Source organism: Glandiceps talaboti, chromosome 23 (genome assembly GCF_964340395.1).
Source record: "Glandiceps talaboti chromosome 23, keGlaTala1.1, whole genome shotgun sequence".
Lineage (NCBI taxonomy): Eukaryota > Metazoa > Hemichordata > Enteropneusta > Spengelidae > Glandiceps > Glandiceps talaboti.
In genome coordinates this window covers 8,747,458-8,772,957 of record NC_135571.1, presented here as the reverse complement: position 1 = coordinate 8,772,957, position 25,500 = coordinate 8,747,458, and the positions used below count along the sequence as shown (strand labels likewise).

Here is a 25,500-nt window from a genome sequence, read left to right as displayed (position 1 = left end):
ACAGTACAGTACAGTTTAGTATAGTACAGTGCAGTACAACACAGTACAGGACAGCACAGTACAGTTCAATTCAGTACTGCAATAGCACAGTACAAAACACAACAGTACAGAATCGTATATCACCATATGGTAACAGTACATATATCATTTTATGGCCCATACTATAAGAATATAAAATCTTGAAAGAGTACATTTATTATAATTTATATCTCTCATTGTGTTCCTCCTACAGTTCCCGTAGCACCAACCAATGCAACTGCATCAGCCACAGTTTCTTCAATAATGGTAGAATGGAATGTACCCTCCAGTGGCGTCTACAGTGGTTATGTATTGTCGTATTCACCAGTTGATGGATCCACCGAATCACCATTAGAACTATCGGCATCTCAAGACATGCAGGAGATCACTGGATTATCACCAGATACATCGTATACCATTACACTGTATGCTGTATCAGGAAGTGGTGATGACCAAGAAATGAGCTCAGTTGTCACTTTGTCCGAAACTACTGGTGAGTTAATTTGTCAAACTAGTTAGTAGCAATAAAACTTGTCGAGGAAAAACGTCCTTGGTCCAAAAAAGATTTGAGAATAGCCGATGTTTCATGATTAACCCGTCAAAGAACTTAAACGCAACTAATTTCAAAAATACAGTGACTGATTTCTTTCCCGTATAATCTTAATACTGTAGTCCAACATTAGGAGATAAAAAATCTGTAATACTCTGTAAAAATCTGTAATACTTGATTTCAGAATGATTTAATTATTCAGCGATGATGTCTCTCTCTGAATATACCAACTACCATCAATAGGGGACTTGCAAACCCACCATGTTGAATGTTGCATCATGGGAAATGTGATAAGAAATACGAATCAATTAGCATTGTAAACAATATTGTTACATTGTTTGTAACCACAAATAATCAATTCATAGTCACCCTGATGTTTGTGGGAGGTTACTTTTATCAGTAGCTCCAGATTAGGTATTACGATAACCACAGATAATCCCATAGTCCTTTGCATCTGAGCATGCTCAGTTTGGATTGTAAGTTCCCTATTTAGAGGCATATTATTCCGCCAGTCCAGAGAGAGACATTAATGCTGTATAATTAAATCATTGCGTGATCAAGGTCCGCAGTTGATGGATTGAAATGTCACATTCGTTTCCAATTTACTGTTAAAAAAGTAACTATATTGTATTGTCCTATTGATTCTTGGAACCATGAACAGTATACTCTCCACCATTACTCATAACTCTATCAAATCATTTTGTTTACTATTGAACTCTGTAAATTTGATTATCAATTTTATCATTTTCAGATAATGTTGGTCCTGGAGTGATTGTTGTGAAAAACTACGACACTACATCAATTCTAATGACATGGGGAGCAGCTTATAGTGGTACCGTCTTTGATGGCTACCTTGTCAGAATTGATCCCGAAGATGATAACCTTGCATGGAAAACACCTTCTGATGACAGGATTGTAGAATTTGATGGACTGACTCCTGGCAAGGAATACACACTTCATGTACGTCTTCAAGGTGCTAACATTGAAGAGTCTGAAACTCAGCGCACAGGTATGCTTAAAATATTTTTTTTTTATTCATGAAATAAAACGTCGTTTTATACATAATTTGTATGTTTGTGTTGTCATCTATGACTGCCATGCTCATTTGCATATCTGTGATGTCATCTATGACTGCGGTGCTCATTTGCATATCTGTGATGTCATCTATGACTGCCATGCTCATTTGCAGATCTGTGTTGTCATCTATGACTGCCATGCTCATTTGCATATCTGTGATGTCATCTTTGAAATTCAAATGAGAATGCATTATATCTAATCACTCATTCTAATTTGCATATCTGTGATGTCATCCAATGAAAGTACATATCATTTGTGTTCATTGACTGTAGTGATTTTTTCCCTGTCAGTGACCAATTTTATGACCAAAGTTTATATTTCATGCTTCCCTGTACTTTCTCTCCACAGTTCCTCTTCCTGCGACATCACTGAATGTTACAGCACTAGATTCTACCAGTGTCTGTGTGAGCTGGGATGCACCCGCAGGCGTTGTGATGTACTATCTTCTCAGTTCATCTCCAGTCAATGGCTCAGAGTCTTTCCTTGATATACTAGACAGTGACAAAACTTCCTATACTTTGACTGGATTGACTCCAGGAACATCAGTTGTTGTCTATGTCTACAGCACAGTGGATGGAAACAATGGAACAGTATTGCTTAGTAGTAGTGTATCTGATTCTGCTACTACAGGTATGTTCAATAGAATGTGTAATGATTATTAGACCTGTTGTCGGTTCCAAGATGCATTGTGCGTTTCTCCATACAATCAATCAATCAATTAATCAATCAATCAAAAGAGATTTATATAGCGCCAAACTCCACTACGTAGTAATGTTCAATGGCACTGAACAAAAGTGTGGGTATATAGAGATGTCAGTAGGCTCTGCTAAATAGATAAGTCTTGATGCGCTTCTTAAAAATATCAAGGCTGAGTGACTGGCGCACTTCTAGAGGAACATTGTACCATGTATTGTGTATGCACTGAGGGGTTTGCATGTGCTACTCAGGGGGATGATTGTCACCTGACCATACCCTGAGTTCACCTGTAAAATTACTGTCTGTCATTGCTGCCCTGTTTAGTCTTTGTTCTATAAAATCACTCATAATTAAAGAGGTCAACATGTCTTACCATCATTTCCTGATGAAAATGTTATTTCAAATGTAATAAAGACAAAACAAGACTAAATCTAACAACATAAGTGACGTCATCTAACGCAGTGCATCTTGGAGTAGGAAAATGGACTATGATGACTAACACTCATTGTAAACCGCTGCCAAAATATATGTTTCAGAGTAGTTTCCATAGCAACTATTCATTATTTCATCAGATTGTAGCTCCGTCACCTCTCATATTGTCACTGATTTTATGAGTACAGCTATATCAACACTATGACTACGACCATAATCAACACTGATCTCCATGACTACCACCATAGTCAATACTGATCTCAATGACTACCACCAAAATCAATACTGATCTCCATGACTACCTCCACGTCAGCACTGATCGCCATGACTACCTCCATATTAGCAAAGATCTCCATAACTACCACCATATCAACACTGATCTCCATGACTACCTCCATATCAACACTGACTGATCTCCATGACTACCACCATATCAACAATGATCTCCATGACTACAACCATATCAACCATAATCAACTCTGATGACTACAGCTGTATCAGCACTAATCACCATGACTACCACCATACAATTGCCTATTCGTAGACTTTCCTGTATCTTAAGTTATCACTATGGCAACTGAACTAGTCAAATTAAGACAATTCTAACCAGTTGTATTTATTTTTCTTCCCTTACAGATGAAGTAGAATCCGATGTAGTTGTTATTAAATCTGTTACCATGGATACAATTGACGTTATCTGGAACACAGATCTGGCCGAGGAAAGTACAACATTCTTTTTGATCCAACTCTCACCAGCTGATGGGCTTAGCTATCCACAAGTTGTAACAAAAACAGCTGATAGTTATGCTGAATTCAGTTTTACTGGTCTCACATCAGGGCGTCTGTATTCAGTCTCAATAACTGCAGGTAGTAATGTAATATCTGAAGATGTGTATACTGGTAAGTCTGATTTCTCATCATTGACCCTTTTAAGAAACATCTTGTGGTCTTTTTTGAGACTGGGGCATACATGGTATAATAGGTTACTCAGTTAATCATAGAGCACTGCTGCTTTCCTCAATGTCTGAACAATACAAAAAACATCCCTGATTTACACTTCTACAGATTATCATGGGACAAAGCCCTTGAGAAACGATACTATGAGGTGATGATACCCCCCCCCCCCCCCATTTGAGTGAGGGTGCTGTTTTCTCAATTCCCTGTTTGCAGTCTGGAATGGCCTATTAATTAATGATTCATGTTTTGCTCTACTATAGTACCATCACCAGCCACCTCATTAACTTCCTCTACGCAAACTTCTACCAGTGTGACTCTTGGATGGACTTCTCCAGCTGGCGACGCTGATGGTTTTTACGTCTATGTTGACGACACTTTAGCTGGTACCATTGCTGATACCGAAGTATCATATGTGGTTGAGAACTTAGAACCAAAGACATCATACACATTTGAAGTGGTCACATTTGTAGGAAGTGGGGATAGTGAAAGAGTCAGCAATCCCGTCTCTCATACAGAATCAACATGTAAGTAGATGGTGCCAGGGATATACATGTAGATAAGGGCCAGTAGCCGGCAAAATGTGCCGGCTACTCTGCAATTTCTTGCCGGCTGCTTTTCAGAAATTTGTATTTAAATTTCTTTGCTTCAGTCACTATATATTCATTTTGGGGCAGATCTATAGGTCTCTCTCATAACTATTAACGCCTGCTTCTACTTTTAACTCCTATTTTTAAAATTAGCTACATCCTTTGTTGCATACAGAGTAGTATAAAACCTAATTGCCTTGACATTTTCTTATACATGTAATAAATTATATCATCAAATATTTTATTGTACGTAATATCAAGTGTAAGTTTTGTCAATTGCAAGCAAAGTTTAATAATTATATTTCAGTAATTCTAATACTATAATAATAACAGAGGAGCTCGTATCTATTCTGTTAATCTACAGTATACGTTATACTATGCATAAGTTAGGTGCAACAAAAAATATGGAATATATACTCTGGTGTTCTACGTCATGACAATGCGTGTCTGCGTCACTAGTGCTTCTGTGTTTGAAATATGACAGTCACAATGCTCAAAATTGTCTACTGTTCTCAACTCCTTGTGATGTTACTGGTGATTGTATTATTATATTATTCACCAATATTTTTCTTCACTCAGTAGGAAAATACTCTTGACCTAAGGGTTGTCACTACTTGTTTAGCAACTTGTAGTGACAAGGCCCCTTAGGTCACTCATATTTTCCTTGGCTGAATGCAGAAAAATATTGGGGAATAATATCTCATTACTCCTCAAATACCTATAAACTCAACTTGTTCCCCTTCAAATACCCACTTAGATTTCCATGGAAACCATTCAAGGTACTAGAGATTTCCATGGAAACCATTCAAGGTTCTATATCAGAGACACACAATACTCAACTCGATAAAAAGTATTTTGATAAGATCTGTGCGTGGACTTTAATTTTCTTCACTGACAAAAACTTCAATTTCATTTTACAGTGGCAGTCCCTGCAGACACTATAGTGGTGATATCGGCAACATCTGATACCATTGAGGTTATGTGGGCTGAGGTTACAGATCCTGCTATATCTGGGTACCTAGTCACTTTAGATCCAGGTGATGGTGGTAATCCTGACAGTGATAGACCACAGTACATACCTAAGGATGGCTCTCGTACCAGTGTTAGGTACACCTTTGATAATCTTGTTCCTGGTAGACTCTACACTATCAGTGTACAGTTTTCAGGACCAGAGACTGTGATAACAGAAGACCAAAGAACAAGTAAGTTTTCACTCAAAATTGTTAGTCCCAATGGTGAGCTTTGTAATGAGATCATGACCTTCCACAAAACATTTTCAAGGTGAAATGACTGAAAGTTTTCTTTCTATGTTAACTCAGGAAGTTGACTACACAAAAACTCCATTTAAAATGTCTTTATTTAATATTGTACATTTAGCTCATCATATTGAGTCATTATAGTGTCTGTTAAGAATTCGTTAAATGCCACGTAAAGGCACTCATGTCTGTATTATACTTTGATATTTTACAGAGCCGAATCCCGTCGGAAGTTTCTACCCAGGAACTATCACTTCCACAAGTATTCAACTATACTGGGATGCACCTACAGTTGGTGAATTCGATAAGTACTTGTATTCATATGCACCTCCTGATGGCCGAACAGATACACCTGCAATTGTGCCAATCAGCGGTACTCTGGGCAGTCTAACTCTAGAAGGATTGGGGCCTGATAAGGAATATACAGTCACTGTGCAGGTTCTTCGTGGAGTTGGTGCCACCAAGGGAGAAAGTGACACAAGAACATACTCCCTACGAACAGGTATGTTTTATATAGATGTATTAATTTATGACAACAGAAACCCAGCATTTAACAAAGTAATGGTACATTATATTCATGTGCCAGAAGGCATTTTAGTCACTGTTATATTTGTGTTTTTGTTTTTCAGACAAAAAAAACTTGCAGAACTTTCCAGATTTACAGTATATTTAAGGCATGTGATAGATCATAATATTTGACTGTGGTTCTTTTTTCATAGTTGCTGCAGAGCCAGCTGAGGTTGTTATTCAGGACATAGAAAGTACTCGTCTAGGTTTGACCTGGGGAGAAGTGGATGGTAGCTTTGCAGGTTACCTTGTTCAGATCAATCCAGGCCCAACAGATGGCTCCAGTAGCTCAGTTTTCAAACCTAAAAATGACCAACGCGATGTGGAATTTGACAATCTTGTTCCCGGAGAACTGTACACCTTGACTATCACTGTATCTGAACTTAGTATCACTGAAACAGCACAGCAGAGAACCAGTAAGTAATCACATATGAAGTCTTCCATTCCAGTTATGAGAAAAACAAAAGATTTTATAACTTGGCCACTAGGGGTGTTGTTCATTAGCAGAAGTTGATTGTATTCCCAACTAGTCTGAACAGTGAGGTCCATATCTTTGGTCAGTGTAATATGACTAATATCACATTGCCCCTAGCAACCGATCAACGACGTGACCTGGCTTGAGTGTATATATCACCGCGTCAGTGTAGTAAGGTCATATCTGCCTATACAATTGTATAGCAGATACAACCTTACTGCACTGACGCGACGATATGAAAGTAAGGTATGAGAGTACAGTTGTATATTAATGAATATTATAACACAATTTTACCAATCAGTGTGCCCTCTTAGCCAATTTGACGTGCCACTGACACACACAATTTCTAGTGACACACCAAAATTTGGTGTTCCCCTTTCTCTTACTATGTAATGACTCACAAGAAATCCCAGTTTTTCTCATTTTGACTCACAATAACATAATTTGACTATCATTAGAGGGCACACTGATACCAATGTTTTACTAGCACCAGTGTACATGCTTACTAGTTATATTTTTACTCTGCAGTGCAATACTGAAAACATTATTGCATACCTGTATGCAAATGAAAGCATAATTATTTGATGAACGTTGCATAGTATCATTTTTACAGAAATTTGCTGTTTTGTATTAACATAGTTGAGAATTACAGAACCCCATGCTGAATTAGTTCCAGTGCGGGACTTGGGTGGGGGGTGGGGGGTGGGGGGGTGGGGGTGGGGTATTTGTACTAATATTTGCAGTCTTTTCTGCTGCACTTGCACTTGTTACACTCAATTGACAATATATATTGTAATAGGTGGGTAAGGAAAAAATAGAATTGATTGTATTTTTTATTATTCCTTTCAAGTTAAAGTTGATAATTGTAGAGTGGGTAAGATCCCCGAGGGGGGGGGGGGGGGGTACCACTGGCCAGATCTGGGTAGGGGTATGTGGCCAATGTTGTCAACCCCAGACCCCATTTTAGACCAATTTTGACCCAAAAACAATACCTCGTTTTAGACCGGTCAACCTTTTAGAAGACCCCATTTTAGACCAATGTTAACGTAACAATACATTATGGGGTGATATCTAGACACATATACGTATACCCAATAGATGGGAGTACCCCCGGGGTAAGATCATACTCTAGTGGAAAAAGTCCTTGGCCTAGGGAGCCTTTTGCATGTAAAGTCTATGGCCTAGGGAGTCTTTTGCCTGAAAAGTGTATGGCATCTTGTACAAAACTAATAAATGGAATGTTATTTTTTCAGTTCCCAGTATGCCAGGAAGTATCTCAACAAGTGTTACTGAAACAACCATCACTGCAACTTGGGGAGCAGCTAGTGATGTCTTTGATAGTTATGACATTGTCTATGTGCGAGCAACAGACAAACAAGTCTTTGAAGCTGGTTCAGTTTCCAGTGGTGATCCACGTACCTTTACCATAACTGATCTTGGTCCCAACTCACTGTTTACTGTACAAGTATTCACTGTTTCTGGAAGTGGAGACCTCAAAGAGAGAAGTGAGCCAAGGATTACAATTGAAACAACAAGTAAGTGGAGTAAAGAAAGACAAACGTGTTTTGAAAACAAAAGTTAATTTCAGTGTATTCTTGAGGGCACTGTTTTTTGAAGCGGTTTAAACTCTTTTGGAATAATGAGGCATAGAGTACACAGTTACTATGGTTGATAATGTGTCTAGAAGCTGTGAATTCATCGAGAGAGGTGAAACAAGCATTACAGTAATGACAACAAAGGACAAATGTACTCAAAGCCAAAAGTGTTAAACACAAAAGTTTGCTTATGTTTGATGTTGAGGGCGCCCATACAATAATGTGACGAAAGCATTGATTCTGTTGTCAAATTAAATTTCATGCATACTAATTAGCCTAGACGACAATAGACAGTTTCGAATCCACCCTCTCCAGCATTGATATCACCAGTCTCATAGATCATCCTCAACCTGAACACGGGTGAGAGCGTTACGCTTGTGTGTTGATAATCCTTTTTGCCTATTTACACAGTGTAGACGTAAAGTAGTAGGACTTTTTAATGTGAATGATTGACTAACCTATTGTTATGATCTACAGGTGCCATTGCTGGGAATACTTTCCTTGTGAAGTCATACACTCAGAATTCCATTGAGGTTTTATGGGCTGTGAGTACTGATCCTAGTGATACAGGATATTTGATTAGTGTGGATCCAGCAGATGGAGGTAATCCATCAACGACTTCACCAGACTTGTTGGCTAAGGATGTCTACAATTTTGTCTTTGATAACCTGGTACCAGGCAGACAGTATTCAATTAAACTTCAGATGCTAGGATCTGGTACCGTCATCAATGGCCAACAATCAACAGGTAATGAATACATTGATTGGTTGACTACCAGGTGTAAATACATACTTTGGTTTAATACCAGGTGTACCTAGTCATGCGTATGCATATAGCCTTTAAATATTAAGAACAGGCGATGTCATCATTGGCTAGTTGCCAGGTGCATTGTTGGTAACATTAGGCAATTCATATGCTAATACTGTTGGAGAGTATGTTTTATTTCCAAGTTTTGAAATTTGCATAATATGTTTTGCCCACCCATATAGCTGCAATTTGCATATGTCTCTCGTCCCCAGGCCTAATTTACATATTCCATTTTGACCCAATGGCTGTAATAGGCCTTTCCAAAATTTGCCATGGTGGTGCTCTACTTCCTGTCTGTGTGGGGGTACACATGATATAGGTTACTTGGTTAATCATAGAGCACTGCTGCTTTCCTCAATGTCTGAACAATAAAAAACATCCCTCATTTACACTTCTACAGAATACAAAGAGACAAAGCTCTTAAGAAACAGTAGTATGAGGGGATGATACCCCCAGTATGAGTGAGGGCGCTGTATTCTCAATTTCCTGTTGACAGTCTAGAATTATCTATTCTCTACATCATATTATACTTCCTGGTTGCTATTGATATGTTTTTGACAAGGATATTCAATTTTTCTCAAAATAAAATGAGAACAAAACTTGCATGAATCTTTGACTAGTTTCACACCGCGTTGTTTCAAGTTGCTATATTGCTTCTTTGATATTTTTTGCTCATTTTTTGCCTTTCTTTTATTTATAGTTCCAAGTTCACCAGGTGCAGTTGTACAAACAGCTGAAACACCAACGTCCGTGACGTTCATTTGGGTAGCACCTGTAGGTGATGTTGACGAATACCGACTCTCATACTCCGGTGAAGGGATAAATGAAACTGAGATAGCTGTCATACCTCATGTTGACAATACTGCATTGTCGTATACTTTGGGTGATTTAGATCCTTCCACTGAGTACACCATCAGTGTTACCACCCTTAGTATGACTTATAAAAGTACACCTACAACACAAAATGTGATGACAGGTAATATGTTTTGCTGAGTGTTTGCATGATGTGATACTTTCCCAGAAGATCAAACAATCAGTCAATCAAATTTCTATAGCACCAATTTCCATCTAGCAGTGTTTGGTTCAGAAGTGCTTACTGGCTAAAGCACACCATATGATTAAGTAAATTGTGGTGGTAACCAACCACCCTGGTAATTCATTTAGATAAAGGAGAAGAATGCATCAGATGGATCATTTACACTCTCACTTCTGCCTGTGATATGACTGACAACTAATTTTATTGAAATTATGCTTTAGTCTCATTACATTTGTAAGTTACATATGATAAAATCTGACTTTAATAAGATTTCATACAGAATATAAGTAAGGACAACTGAGAAACTTCTTTTCATACTTACAAGACATATATTTTCTATTCGAAAAAAAGCTGGTGACAGTAGAAGTGAAATTCATCAAAGCAGGTTATCATAAAGACAAAAGATAATATAGTTTGGTCACTAGGGGGCGCCAACATCAGCTTTTTAGCTGTTTAGTTTGGCTGGAATCTTTTCTTTCCCTGTTGATTATAATCTCACTTGTTTTTCCTTTCCTAGAGTTAATTGTTAGTAATTTAAAGTGCTTTCCTGTTCGAAAACTTGGTTCCTTGCGATACTTACAAGACTTGTCTATTTTCTTTTTTAAATTTATTTTCTAGCCACAATACCAGCTGGTGTCATCCTCATAAGTAATCTGACAACAGACGTTATTGAAATCCTGTGGGGAAAAGTAGAGAATGCCTCAGCTTATCTGGTATACCTAGACGGTAACTTGGAGAGAGTAGTGAATTCTGATGACAGACCACACTTCTCCTTCACTGGGTTAGTTGCAGGACAGAACTATGAAATCAAGATTCAATTCCAGATGGCACATGGAAGTTTCCCAGATAGTATCGTCAATCAACGAACAAGTAAGATTAAAGTGGACTATTCCTTGATATCCCTCTCCATTGGGCTGGTGTAAAAGACAATTGACATAAGGGGTCTTATCAATTCACATAGTGTAAAAAACAAATGACATAGGGGTCTTATAATTCACTTAGTGTAACATACAAATGACATAGGGGGCCTTATTGCTTCACATTTTGTTAATGCAGTTAACATGAGGGGTCTTATCACTTCACATAGCAAAAATATAAATGACATAAGGGGTCTTACTACTTCACATAGTGTAAATACAATTACCATAATGGGCCTTATCATATATTTACATCCAAATCTCTAGTCTTAACCAATAGGATGGTAAATTTGATACAAATTAGCATATGAGACCTTCTATGTACCTGAGAAAAATACAGAAACCATTGAAATGTAGAATTATACTGGATAGTACATGTTAAATCTTGTTTATGATATAAATTGAATGAAATTCATTTGTTTTCTCTTTGTATTCCTTCATTGTTTCCTTCTTTTTTCCAGAACCAAATTCAATAGAACAGATTGTTGTGAATGCACTAAGGTCTGGACCATCCACTTTGGTGATAAATTTATTTGACCCCACTGATGTATATGATACATTCCGTTTGACCTACGACCCAGCTGATGGCGTCACAGCTTCTCCATTGGACATCGCTGTGGAAACAACACAAGCTAATTACGAAGTGATACTCCGAGGACTTACTCCTAATACAGAATATGTTATCACCATAGTAACCCTTTCTGGAAGCGGAAATAATCAGACAGAAAGTGATCCGTTCACATTTGTCCAAACAACAGGTAAATTAGAATTGTAAACATTTACTTTCTACTCGCAAAGTAACAAATTTATGAAAATTAAATTCGAAATTCACTTATTTTTGTGTATAGCATCAGGCTGAAGTTATGCTCCTTAGTTTAGTGAGGTACTCTCAATATTTTCTACTTACACAGGGTTAAAAGTATGAAAATTAAAATCATATTATACATGGCTGTACAAAGGAAAATATCGGGAAAAGTAATCATAACCCAAGGGTTTTCTTATTATTTGTTTCTATACTTGTAGTGACAAGGCCACTTAGGTTACTGGTATTATTCATGGCTGAACAAGGGAAAATCTTTGTGAATAATATCTAATTGTTGGTACTTTTTCAGAGATTTTGCAACTTTTTTTGTTCTCATCATCTTTATCTTTCATCCACAGAGGCTGCAGCACAAGCTGAGATTATTATCAAAGAGAAATCCACAGACAGTATAACCATCATTTGGGGAGAGGCAACTCAGGCCTTTGAATTTTACCTACTATCATACGACCCAGCTGATGGTGATGTAAACGAATACACTCTGTTGTTTCCTAGTGAAGACCTTCGCTTAGAGAAAAAATTTACAGGACTGACACCAGGACGACAGTACACATTCACTGTTGCCATTAGAAACAATAACCAAGATGTCGCTTCTAATACAAAACAAGAAAGAACCAGTAAGTTTGTGTTTAATATTATTATTATTATTCACTTTATTTTTATTCGAGAATAATTTTAGCGTGACTGGCCAGTCTTCCAATTTATTTGAAAGTAAAAATATACAATACCAAAAAGCCTACCAAATAACCAGCCTATTTCTAAGAACACTATTTTTGCCATTTTGTTATTTTTGCAGCGTGATTGAATTTCTTTGTATAGATATAAGGATCAAATTTATAATATATTTCTTTTCAGTTCCAATTTTTTTCGGCATTGCGTGAGTGTATAGCATCAGGCTGAAGTTATGCTCCTTATTTTAAGTCAAGTATTCTAAATATTTTCTACTCACACATGGTTAAAAATTATGAAAATTAAAATCATAATATCTTTCTTTTCAGTTCCAATTGCTCCCACATCAATCACTGAAGTTGAACGGTTATCAACAAGTATACGAATTACCTGGGCAGCTGTTACTGAGGGAGAATTTGACAACTATGAAATATCCTATGCTTTAATAAGCAGTGAAAAAGAGACTGTAGCTGGTACAGTGAGTTCGGTTGCTACCAGATTATTTACCATTAGCAGTTTAGACTCCCTCACAGACTACAATATAATCATTAGAACTGTTAGTGGAACTGGATCCCTTAGAACTGTGAGTGACCCAGTGTCTAAGACTATACAGACTAGTAAGTAATCTTCTAAATATTGACTCTTAGATGTTAGGTTTTAGTTAGAATGCATCTCTGGGACAATGTCTTAAAGTGGCACAAGCTGATTTTATAACAGACTTTTTACCAAGTGAAAATACTTAAATAAAAACACATTCCCATATAATGTTAATGTCTGTACATGTTGTCTGTAACATTACGATTGTCTTCTGACATTGTCAGAACAGTTGATGGCATAGTAGGAATTTCATGAACAGTTTTTGATACGTATGATAAATTATGTCATCGGATCGTTTATGAGTTATATCTTAATACCAGGTTTGAGTTCAGTCAATTGCAAGTAGTGGTTAAGTGTGTTTCAGTAGGTACGACAATACAAGTACTTTTTTAAATATACAGTAAAATCTACATCTAAACATGCATAACCTTGACTTGTGCCTCTTTAAAGTCACTCCAAAGTTTTATTATAAAAGCATGTGCCCAACCCTTTTGAAATGATAAACTTTTGATTCACCATCTTGTAATTCTTGATAATGACTAGATTTTTCTGTAAAACATAACTATGCTAATGACGCCCCCTAAAGCATCAGCAGGAACACCAGCTATGCTAATGAAGTAACAAAGTCTTATTTTTTGCTCACATCAGCCTTGAAGCAAAAATAAATTTGAAATCATTCTCCTGGAAACTCATTTTTTTTTTGTAATTTGCAGAGGAAGCTGTGTTAAACCTTCTGGTTAGTCAGAGTACCCTAGTAATCCTTGATTGGCAGGAACCAGCCAGTGCTGGGACTTTTGTCCAGTATCAGATAGATTACAGTCCTAATGATGGTGAACCAAAGTCTGGAGAAAGATTCAATAAAGGAGGCACTCCTACTGACAGAATACAAGGAACATTTAGTAGTCTGACACCTGGACAGGAATATACTTTTACACTTTTCACCATTTATGGTGGACAGAAGATACAAATTGACAGTGTTACCACTAAGACAAGTAAGTGTTGATAGTGAAATGTGTGTGTGTGTGTGTGTGTGTGTGTGTTTGTGTGTGTGATGGTGAAATGTGTGTGTGTGCATGCATGTGTGCGTGCGTGCGTGCATGTATACACGTATGTATGTATGTATGTATGTATGTATGTATGTATGTATGTATGTATGTGTGTGTGTGTGTGTGTGTATGTATGTATGTATGTATGTATGTATGTATGTATGTATGTATGTATGTATGTGTGTGTGTATGTATGTATGTATGTATGTATGTATGTATGTATGTATGTATGTATGTATGCATTTCACATACATTACTATAGGTGCACATGAGAATAAGTCAACCTTCTTGTTCTATTTTTACCCTCTAGCATAAGGTAAAAAAACTATTGCAGGTACCAATAATTAATGCACAAAGTCTTATTCAACAGATATTGACACTTCCAATTATAAATACACTTTTTGAAACTTTTCTTTATTTCTTTCAGAACCATTACCTCCACAAAACCTAAACTTAACTGTGACAGGACCTAACAGTATAGAAGTGTCATTTGGTATCCCTACTGATGGACTTTATGATAAGTTTGTCTTAACGTACGCTGATAACAATGGCACTGCAGACGGTATGGTAGAATCACCACTTGATCTTGCTGTTGGACAGGATGACTATGTTATTGAACTTGAGGGATTAGAGCCAGAAATGGAATATACGGTTACCGTATTGACAATGGCTGGAACTCTTGAAAGTGACCCAGTAGAGGAAACTGCTACCACAGGTAAGCTGGGTATTATGTACAGCTTTTTTTAGCTCAAACTTTTGCACAGAGGGTGGTCAAGGAATTGGTAGTCAATGCACAGAGGGTGGTCAAGGAATTGGTAGTCAATGCACAAAGGGTGGTCAAGGAATTGGTAGTCAATGCAGAGAGGGTGGTCAAGGAATTGGTAGTCAATGCACAGAGGGTAGTCAAGGAATTGGTAGTCAATGCACAGAGGGTGCTCAAGGAATTGGTAGTCAATGCACAAAGGGTGGTCAAGGAATTGGTAGTCAATGTAGAGAGGGTGGTCAAGGAATTAGTAGTCAATGCACAAAGGGTGGTCAAGGAATTGGTAGTCAATGCACAGAGGGTGGTCAAGGAATTGGTAGTCAATGCACAGAGGGTGGTCAAGGAATTGGTAGTCAATGCACAGAGGGTGGTAAAGGAATTGGTCGTCAATGCAGAGAGGGTGGGCAAGGAATGGGTATATATAAACATTAATAAATTATATATTATATTTTTCAGATGTTGGGGAGCCATCCGGAATTAACATCAAATCCGTTACAACAACATCAATAAGGATAACATGGAATTTACCTGCAGCATTGGTTAACGTTTCTCAATACATACTGGGTCTTCAAATGGATAGTGTTGAAATTAGCAATACATCATATGCTGCTGATACGAGGACTGCAACATTTGAGAATTTAACACCCGGAACAAGATACGAATTCGTGTTGATAGTTGTACCTGATGGAGGGTCATCATTTACTAAAAATAAGTTCCAATATACAAGTAAGTACGATGGGCAGATCAGACTAAGATACAATAACTTAATTATTTTAGTTTGGTGTGTGTGTGTGTGGGGGGGGGGGTGTGTGTGTGTGTGGGGGGGGGGGGGTTCAATCATTGTAGTTCTCATCCCACAAAAATGATTTTACTTTTAATGGATGTAGCTCTTTGTACCCCAAACTCAAATATATCTAAAAAAAATGACATCAAATTGAGAATGGAAGAATCTTTGCTATAATGAATGCATGGCACTAAATACAATGCATGTCATCTTCACATTACCAACCAAAAAATAATGTGTTCTAAAAATCATTAACCCTTAGTGTGAGTCATCAATGTAAATAAATTACACTATGGTTATTGACTTGTGTGTTTCTCGTTACATGAAAATAAGTATGTGTTTTAATTTCCTGTCATACAGTTTTACGTTTTAGCAATCATATAATTTGGAAAAAGAAAAAAAATTGAAGTTGGATAAAAAATGTTGGGTTCTAGTATGGTACATTAGGACCAGAGTACTCTGGTAATATACATGATTTACTTAAGAAACTTTTTTTCTTCCAGTACCCATGGCAGTGACATCGGTCAGTATAGACAGCATAACATCAGATTCCTTGGGGTTGTCATGGCAACTATCAGGGAACTGGACAGCGTTTGAGGTAACCTATGACCCCAGTAATGGTGACACTCCATCTCCGACCACTGTGACCGATCCAAGTATTAATCTGGCAGGTCTACTTGCTAAGACTCAATATGATGTAACTGTCGTTGTGCTAGCAGGAAGTGGTGAGGAAGAGACACGAAGTGAACCATATACACAGTCAATTGAAACCGGTAAGTTTGAAATAGATTAATTTAGATTAGATAAGATTAGAGTAGATCAGATAGATTGGATTAGATAAATTAGGTAGAATTAGATTGGATGGAAGGGATTGGATTAGATTAGATCAGCATGGATTAGATAGAGCAGATAGAGTAGATGGAATAGGTTGGATTTGATTGGATTAGATTGGATTAGATTAGATGAGACTAATTAGATTAAATTAGATGAGATTGATTGGATAAGATAGATTGGATAAGATAGGTTGGATAAGATACTGATAGATTAGATTGGATTAGATTGGATTGGATTAGATGAGATAGATTGGATAAGATAGGTTGGATAAGGTACTGATAGATTAGATTGGATTAGATTGGATTGGATTAGATGAGATAGATTGGATAAGATAGGTTGGATAAGATACTGATAGATTAGATTGGATTAGATTGGATTGGATTAGATGAGACTAATTAGATTAAATTAGATGAGATTGATCGGATAAGATAGATTGGATAAGATAGGTTGGATAAGATACTGATAGATTAGATTGGATTAGATTGGATTGGATTAGATGAGACTAATTAGATTAAATTAGATGAGATTGATCGGATAAGATAGATTGGATAAGATAGGTTGGATAAGATACTGATAGATTAGATTGGATTAGATTGGATTAGATTAGATGAGACTAATTAGATTAAATTAGATGAGATTGATCGGATAAGATAGATTGGATAAGATAGGTTGGATAAGATACTGATAGATTAGATTGGATTAGATTGGATTGGATTAGATGAGACTAATTAGATTAAATTAGATGAGATTGATCGGATAAGATAGATTGGATAAGATAGGTTGGATAAGATACTGATAGATTGGATTGGATTAGATTGGATTGGATTAGATGAGATAGATTGGATAAGATAGGTTGGATAAGATACTGATAGATTAGATTGGATTAGATGAGATTGATCGGATGAGATAGATTGGATAAGATAGGTTGGATAAGATACTGATAGATTAGATTGGATTAGATTAGATGAGATAGGTTGGATAAGATAGGTTGGATAAGATACTGATAGATTAGATTGGATTAGATTGGATTGGATTAGATGAGATAGATTGGATAAGATAGGTTTGACAAGATAGGTTGGATAAGATAGGTTGGATAAGATAGGTTGGATAAGATAGGTTGGATAAGATACTGATAGATTAGATTGGATTAGATTGGATTGGATTAGATGAGATTGATCGGATAAGATAGATTGGATAAGATAGGTTTGACAAGATACTGATAGATTAGATTGGATTAGATTGGATTGGATTAGATGAGATTGATCGGATAAGATAGATTGGATAAGATAGGTTTGACAAGATACTGATAGATTAGATTGGATTAGATTGGATTGGATTAGATGAGATAGATTGGATAAGATAGGTTTGACAAGATACTGATAGATTAGATTGGATTAGATTGGATTGGATTAGATGAGATAGATTGGATAAGATAGATTGGATAAGATACTGATAGATTAGATTGGATTAGATTGGATTAGATTGGATTGGATTAGATGAGATTGATTGGATAAGATAGGTTTGACAAGATACTGATAGATTAGATTGGATTAGATTGGATTGGATTAGATGAGATAGATTGGATAAGATAGATTGGATAAGATACTGATAGATTAGATTGGATTAGATTGGATTAGATTGGATTGGATTAGATGAGATTGATTGGATAAGATAGGTTTGACAAGATACTGATAGATTAGATTGGATTAGATTGGATTGGATTAGATGAGATAGATTGGATAAGATAGGTTTGACAAGATACTGATAGATTAGATTGGATTAGATTGGATTGGATTAGATAAGATAGATTGGATAAGATAGGTTTGACAAGATACTGATAGATTGGATTATATTATAAAGATTAAAGTAAAAGGATATCTTGTGAAGTCACTAGGATACCCTGTGAGCTAAACTACATTGGTTTTATTCACTTTATCTTACCAGTAAGAAGTTGGTATCAGTCTGAACTTAGGTTAAAAAGTGTCATGTGAGACTTGGTAGTCAAGTTGTGTTTAACCATAGGTCTAACACAACTATGCATACATCAACAATGTAAATGAACCTTACCATTTCAATAATAATAGAACCCATAAACAATATTATGTTTTGAAAATACAGGTAATGTTCTGATGCTGTGTTCCATTCTGTTTGCTACAAGTGATAGGGTTGAGTTTGGGTCTTAGGTCCCAGTTTTGAATCCCTGTCCAAGATCCAGGGTTCCAGATTTAGCCAACTTTTAGCCAATTCACAGTTTACCTGCAACTTACAAATGTAATAAGAAATTAAACTAACACTAGATAAATAATCAACAATATTTCTTTAATCCTTGTAGCAAAACCACCTGCTGGTGAGATTACTATTGGCACAGTCACCTCCACAAGTATTGCGATAACATGGGGCTCAAGTGATGATGTAGCTGCTGTCAGGTATAATTTGTTAGCAACTTCAGCCGATACTACTCCAGTTTTGGCCAATGTTGACATCAATGATCAACCTGCTTATGTTTTTAATGGTTTAACACCTGGTAAACTGTACACTATCAGGGTAACAATTGAAGGCACAGGAATATCCACAGAAGTTAAACAACGGACACGTAAGTACAATTAGCATATACTTAGAGGATTGATTGTAATGTAATTCAATGGAGAGTAAACCTGCATAGAATCTGCGCAATAACTTTCTGTATCATGCCCAGCACACTTTGCCCAAATATGGCAAGTGGAGAGCTCATTGATATGTGTGAGCAGTGATTTTGCTTTGTTAATTTGTTCACTATTTTTATGTTTTTGCAAATAAAATAACATTTCATTGCCAATTTAAGTGATAATGTGATTCTAATAATGTTTCCATGGCATTACACAGGATATATGATAAAACCTCTATGGCCCGGATATGTGAATTGAGAACCTCGGAAGTACAGACTATGGGCCCTCCTAAAGTCAAGCCTTCCACCTTGCAACCTTGGTCCACAAACCCATATCCAAGCCGTAAAGATTATTCTAAAGTGACATTCACACTGTACCATTTTTGAATAAAATCAGTAAACATCAATATAATTTTCATATTACGCTAGAAAAAAAATTGTTGTGTGGACAACCTGGCCTTACTTTTTCTTGTAACCAGTCAGAATGATTTTTATAAAGTGCTTCCATTTGTCTGTTTGATTGTAGCACCATTAAGTCCTGGAGCAGTGACTGTGACTGCAGGTACCATAACCCAGACAACCCTATCCTTCACATGGGTAGCAGCAGTTGGTGACTTTGACCTGTATGAGGTGTATTACAGGAGTGGAGGTGGGCAGGATGAACTTGCCGGCACTGTTGTGAAAGGCGGAAATCCTGAAATGACGCTGGAGAAACTAACACCAAATACAGAATATACCATATCTGTTAACACTGTCAAAGGTACTGGTGACTATGTAATGAGAAGTGGTCCATCAGAGGCTGTTGCCAGTACAGGTAAGTCACTACCTTAACCAATTTTGTTGCCGGTACCGAGATGAACCACGTGCCTTCCCATATTATGCAATGTGCATTTTGTACACATCAAGAGTTTTGCATGTGCTACTACTAAGATTGTGATTGTCATAGGACCATTCCATGGATTTATGTCTCAAGTTAGAACAGTCATTTTTAACAACCCTGCATATTGCAACCTTTTTGAAATCACTATAAGAATTTATTAGGCCCAAGGACTAGTGTACACTGCAGTGAGGTATTATGGTCAATAAGCGAAGTGGGGAGATCTTTTATAATCTCTTTAACCCCTGTCCGGACAACACTGAGGCTATTGAAAGATAATTCCACTAATTAATGATTAAAATAAATTTCCTTTACAGCTGAAGAGATCTTAACATTTACTCCAACTGGTACTACACTATTGGTTGAATGGGTAATACAATCTGGTGTGTTTGCAAGATATGAGTTGGGATTCGATCCTGCTCATGGTGATGATGCACCACCTGTTGTTGTCAATCAGGGCCAACAAACACAAGCACTATTACGGAATCTTATCCCTGGTACTAAGTATGACTTTACTCTGAGTACAGTTACTGCAGAAGATGTCAAAACACAGGTTATAGCTACTCCATTTACCTTACGTAAGTGAATACTTTATTTCTTATGAATATCTTCCTTGTGGTCGTTTCCTCATGCACGTTCATAACTCAATAAACTGCAAAACATTAAACAATGTGTAGAATGTTTGTTGCAATCTTTTTGCGCTGTATTGAGTTTAATATGAACATGGACTTGGTATATGTTATTTCGCATTATTTTTTCAAGTAGAAAGACATAGTGAAGCTGTTTTATTAAATAAAAATCCAAAATAAATACCAAATTCTTATCCATATGGCCACTTTAAATAGCAACCCTGGACTTATCTCCTTATAGTCCAACACATGTTAATTTTGACAAATTCTGGCAAATCAGGAATTTCAGTATTTTTTATCACCACTCACCAAGTTTTGTTCTATTTTTTTTTAAATAGCTCCTTTACCTGTGGCATCTTTAAATGTGCAGGCCGGTATTACAGACGTGATAGTCACATGGCTTCCACAGACTAATGGTGTATTTGATCATTACTTGGTGACTGTAAATAGTGAAGAAACCATATCAGTCACCCTTGGAAAAAGTGGTTGTCCTCAAGTTCATGTATATGGTATTGAAGCAAAGGCAACACACGAAGTAAATGTATACACTGTCTCCGAGAATACACAATCTTCTCCAACTACTAAACATTTCAAGACAGGTAAAGTGCACATTTTCACAGTTTTCACTCAGTTTACTTTAGTTAAGTAACCAGGGTAGAAAAGTAAGGAACAACCAGCAATGAGTATCACTGCTAAAAATGTGTTTCAATTGAAGTACAGGGATAATTTATATGTTTTTTTTGGGATGGTCTGATAGTCAAGGTTATATGCACACACTGATCGTCATTACTATTCTTTAAGAAAAATGTTCATTTACATAAACATAAATATTATGTAAATATGGAAAGGTTACTGAAACCATATTAATAATTGCACTTTAAAATGTTCCAGACATTTTGATACACTGTGATATATGTTATGTCACTCCGACATGTGAAAGGGTTGACCAATGTGTGAAGGTGTCTTGTCACAGTGTCGTTTTACGAGACTAATATTTGGTAGCTCAATGGGGTAAAATACATGTAGAGACCAGGAACAAATAGTAATGTGACAAAGTATATAGTATACAGTTAAAGATAAGCAGAATTGATATTTGAGGTGTCAAGTGTCTCCTTGACCTAGAGTTGGAAGACACTGGGATTGGTTGATGGGTGGGTGGGTGGGTTGTTGGTTGGTGGGTGGGTGGGTGATTGGTTGGTTGGCTTGTTCATTCATTGGATGAATGAATTAATTAATGAATTACTGAATGAATGATTAATTAATTGGATTGATTCTCTACCACAGGTGAGCCAGTGCCTGGAAATATGTATTTTGGTGAGATTACTGAAGTAAGCATGGAAGTATTTTGGTTTGAATATCCTGAAGAATTTCAAGAATACAACCTGGAATGGAGCAATTCAGTAACTTCTCAAGTCTTAGGGAATCAACAAGTTGCCCAAGATGCAGAGAAGAAGGTAGTACTATCAGGACTGACACCTGGTTTAGTCTACAACTTGACACTTACTACTATGAATGGCGGAATGGTTAATACAACACTGCACAGTACCACTCAGGCTACTGGTAAGTTGTATGATAGAAGCTCCTTGTAATGTGCACATAAGAGTGGCATACTTGGAGTATTTCCGTGAGTGCATTTAGTGTTCTGTTGCGGTATTATAGTATACACCCAAGCAAAAATGCTCCTGCAAAAACAATAATCATGAGACTTACCGGGGGTAGTGCCAAGAACCTACACTGTAACTCACACATCGTGAGGTTGTGTTTATCCTAAACAGAAAATTTCATTTAGAAAATGTAACTCTCTCTCATGTGACTTCATGAAAAATGAAACAAAACTGCGCTCATTTGAAAAACAGGTATATGTACAAATGCCAATATTATGTATACACTCCAATAAAACTAATCACAAGTGCAAACATAACAATAGTTACAGTTATGAGGTATAAGGTAATCATAATCATAATCATCGTTTTCAACGAAAATAGTTGATATTTATATATTTGATTGATACCATTTTTCATTATACTGAGGTACAACTCAAGAAAAAAGACCGTTGTATAATGTTCTTGCATCCAACTAGTGTATTGATCCGTCTTTTTTATAGATAGTTGACCTGTTTATTGGAATAATATGCCTGGTACAAGTGCTGGTATATTTCGTCTGCCTTGTGGCATTTACAATTACTTGATTTTGTTCTTATTTACATAGTACCAGTTTCATCTGGTATTTACAGTAACTTGATTTTGTCCTAATTTACATATTACCACTTCCACCTGGCATTTACAGTAACTTGATTTTGTTCTAATTTACATAGTACCTCTTCCACCTGGTGATATAAGCTTCACAGCTGCTTCCAATTCGTCAGTTAACATCACCTGGCCAGGAATACCAGATGGTAGATATGAAGTATGCTATGATCCTGTTGGAGCTAAAGTATCACCTATTGTACTTGATGTTGATATCAATGATGTCCATTTAGACGGTTTGGATGAAGCTGAGATTTATATTGTCAGTGTAGCAACTATTGCTGGTGATGGTGATGGAAAAAGCTACAGTGACAAGAGTACAACTTATGTACAATTGAGTAAGTAGAGTGATTTGAATCAGTTAGTAGGTTGATGATTGATTGATTGATTGATTGATTTACTTATTTACATATTTTTTTATTTTATTTTTTTATTTATTGCTTTCTTGCTTGCTTGCTTGATTGATTGAACAGGCTGGTTGATTGTGTGACTGGTTGATTGTGTGACTGGTTGGTTGGTTGGTTGGATGATTCATTTTGCATGCTTACTTGATTGATTGGTTTATTCATTGATTAATTGATTGATATATTTTACTTATTGATTGATTGATTGATTAATTGATTGATTGGACACTATTCTCTATGTGCCCAGGCCTTAGTTAAATACTTCCATTTTGATTTATCATTCATTCATTCATTCATTCATTCATTCATTCATTCATTCATTCATTCATTATTCATTCATTCATTCCATTTATTTTTACAGGTGAAGGCACTCCAGGTGACATTGAAGTAGTCACCTTTACAGAGACAACAATTGTAGTCAGTTGGCTTGGTGATGAAAACCGTGAAACTGATTACATTCTGAGTATTCAACCTTATGATCAATCATCAGTCCCAACGGAGTATACCCTACCTGCTGCTATTGATCCACTGACGTTTGTATTCACTGGTATCAATCCAGCTATTCTCTATCGTATCAAGTTAAAGCTGAAGAATACATTGACAGAGAGAACCATTACACAAAGAACAAGTAAGTCTTAGAATTGAAGTTCAACTTATAATTTTTCGTTTGTCTATTTTTGTATTCAAAGCTTTTTTACTCAGAAGATGCTATTATCTTTGTAATTTCTGTTTTATTTGTCATTGTGTTCCAAAAGTTACTGTGTTATTTATCCTCTTTTTGTTGAATGATGGTTGAGGGCGCTATTCTTATGAAATAAACTACATTATATTAAATCATACAAGAACAACATTTACAGCATGTTTTTATTTCAATTTACAGGACCCAACCGACCTGGTTTCATCAGCGTACTTCCTCCAACAGCAGTTAGTGTTACAATAGCATGGTATCCACCCACTGGTCCATTTGACAGTATCCTCATCACATATGCTGAAAACAATGTTGTTAATGCCCCAGAGACAACAGCTGGTATCGTTGATAAAACGGTAGAATCTTTCACTATTGAGGACCTAAAGCCAGATACTTCTTACCAAATTAAGTTATATGCTAGAGTTGGAACAGGTAGTCAAGCTATTGTTAGTTATGCTAGAGGAACCACAACAAGAACAGGTAGGCATTTCCACAGCTCTTCCTTCTTGCCAATTTCATTTAACAAAATAACCCAAAGATACACGAGTTGCACAGTTGTGCTACAATGCCATTGGCATTATTTTATTTGTTACCCACATCATTGACAATCAAATCATCTTACAGTATATTACATGTTCAATCATTGCCCAACCTACACTTGTGCTACAATGCCATTGGCATTATTTTTTTGTTACCCACATCATTGACTATCAAATTATCTTGGACAATGTTATAACATTGTAAGTAGTTTACCACTGTCTAAATTACAGTAATAGTAAATCCTGTACCCTCCCTCAATTTCTATTTTTGATATGTGAGCAGAAAATATGCTCCTGCATGTACGACACTCGCTCACCAATGTAACCTTATCAAGTTCTTACTCCTTACTAATTAATACTCATGTACCTGCTCACCCCTAATTAATAATCATGTACAAGCTCATGAATAGTAATCCAATGGAATAGGCAGGGTGCATGTCACGTGCAGTGATGTTTGAGTTTTGATTTCAACCTCAACAAATTAACTAGTTCGACTGCAATTTGACAATTTTTCCTTTTTTTATGTTTTCACCTTTTAGCTTTTGTGCAACCCGGTGCAGTTGTTGTTACGGAGTTTACCAACGACACAATCACTGTGGTCTGGGGAGACGTACCTACTGCTACAGGATTCTTCCTAAGCTTGACACCCCCTGACATGACATCTGTGAATTTCCCATACTTTGTGACAGCAGACAGTACAGGGTATACATTCTCAGACCTGAATGCTGGTACTCAATATCAAATCCAAGTGAGATCTGATGTGCCACCCCCTGGAACAGTGACAGATCAAACTATATCACAATACACTGGTAAGAAAGTGAAAACTTTAAACATGAACTTGCAGCCAGTGATGTTTTAAAATACAGGATGATGTAACTGGATATAACCTCTGATCATGTGTTTGATGTGTGTACAATATATTTCCTAAAGTTAGGGAACCCCGGTAACAGAAAGGGAGAAAGATGTAAATATAGAAGTGTTTCACCATAG

The 25,500-nt window shown here is 36.6% G+C and overlaps 3 protein-coding genes across 3 annotated transcripts in view; all 3 read left to right on the top strand.

Moving 5' to 3' along the window:
* Positions 1–393: 393 nt before the first annotated feature.
* LOC144452689 (fibronectin-like) lies at positions 394–5,400 on the top strand. The gene is made up of 7 exons (XM_078143834.1): positions 394–511; positions 1,320–1,577; positions 1,994–2,275; positions 3,410–3,673; positions 3,991–4,254; positions 5,238–5,354; positions 5,390–5,400. Exons 1-7 carry the CDS (start codon positions 394–396, stop codon positions 5,398–5,400), a joined length of 1,314 nt encoding a protein of 437 aa, XP_077999960.1.
* A 453-nt stretch (positions 5,401–5,853) lies between these two features.
* Positions 5,854–11,745, top strand: LOC144452688 (fibronectin-like). The gene is made up of 8 exons (XM_078143833.1): positions 5,854–5,881; positions 5,920–6,075; positions 6,293–6,556; positions 7,869–8,150; positions 8,688–8,957; positions 9,718–9,993; positions 10,672–10,923; positions 11,432–11,745. Exons 1-8 carry the CDS (start codon positions 5,854–5,856, stop codon positions 11,743–11,745), a joined length of 1,842 nt encoding a protein of 613 aa, XP_077999959.1.
* A 7,449-nt stretch (positions 11,746–19,194) lies between these two features.
* LOC144452687 (uncharacterized) overlaps positions 19,195–25,500 on the top strand; it is a 68,319-nt gene continuing 62,013 nt past the window's right edge. Inside the window, exons 1-9 of the mRNA XM_078143831.1 lie at positions 19,195–19,222; positions 19,654–19,941; positions 20,322–20,582; positions 20,972–21,232; positions 21,918–22,193; positions 22,948–23,217; positions 23,645–23,911; positions 24,164–24,451; positions 25,050–25,319. Of these exons, the coding sequence (XP_077999957.1) occupies positions 19,195–19,222; positions 19,654–19,941; positions 20,322–20,582; positions 20,972–21,232; positions 21,918–22,193; positions 22,948–23,217; positions 23,645–23,911; positions 24,164–24,451; positions 25,050–25,319 (2,209 nt within the window). The remainder of the gene's footprint in view (positions 19,223–19,653; positions 19,942–20,321; positions 20,583–20,971; positions 21,233–21,917; positions 22,194–22,947; positions 23,218–23,644; positions 23,912–24,163; positions 24,452–25,049; positions 25,320–25,500) is intronic.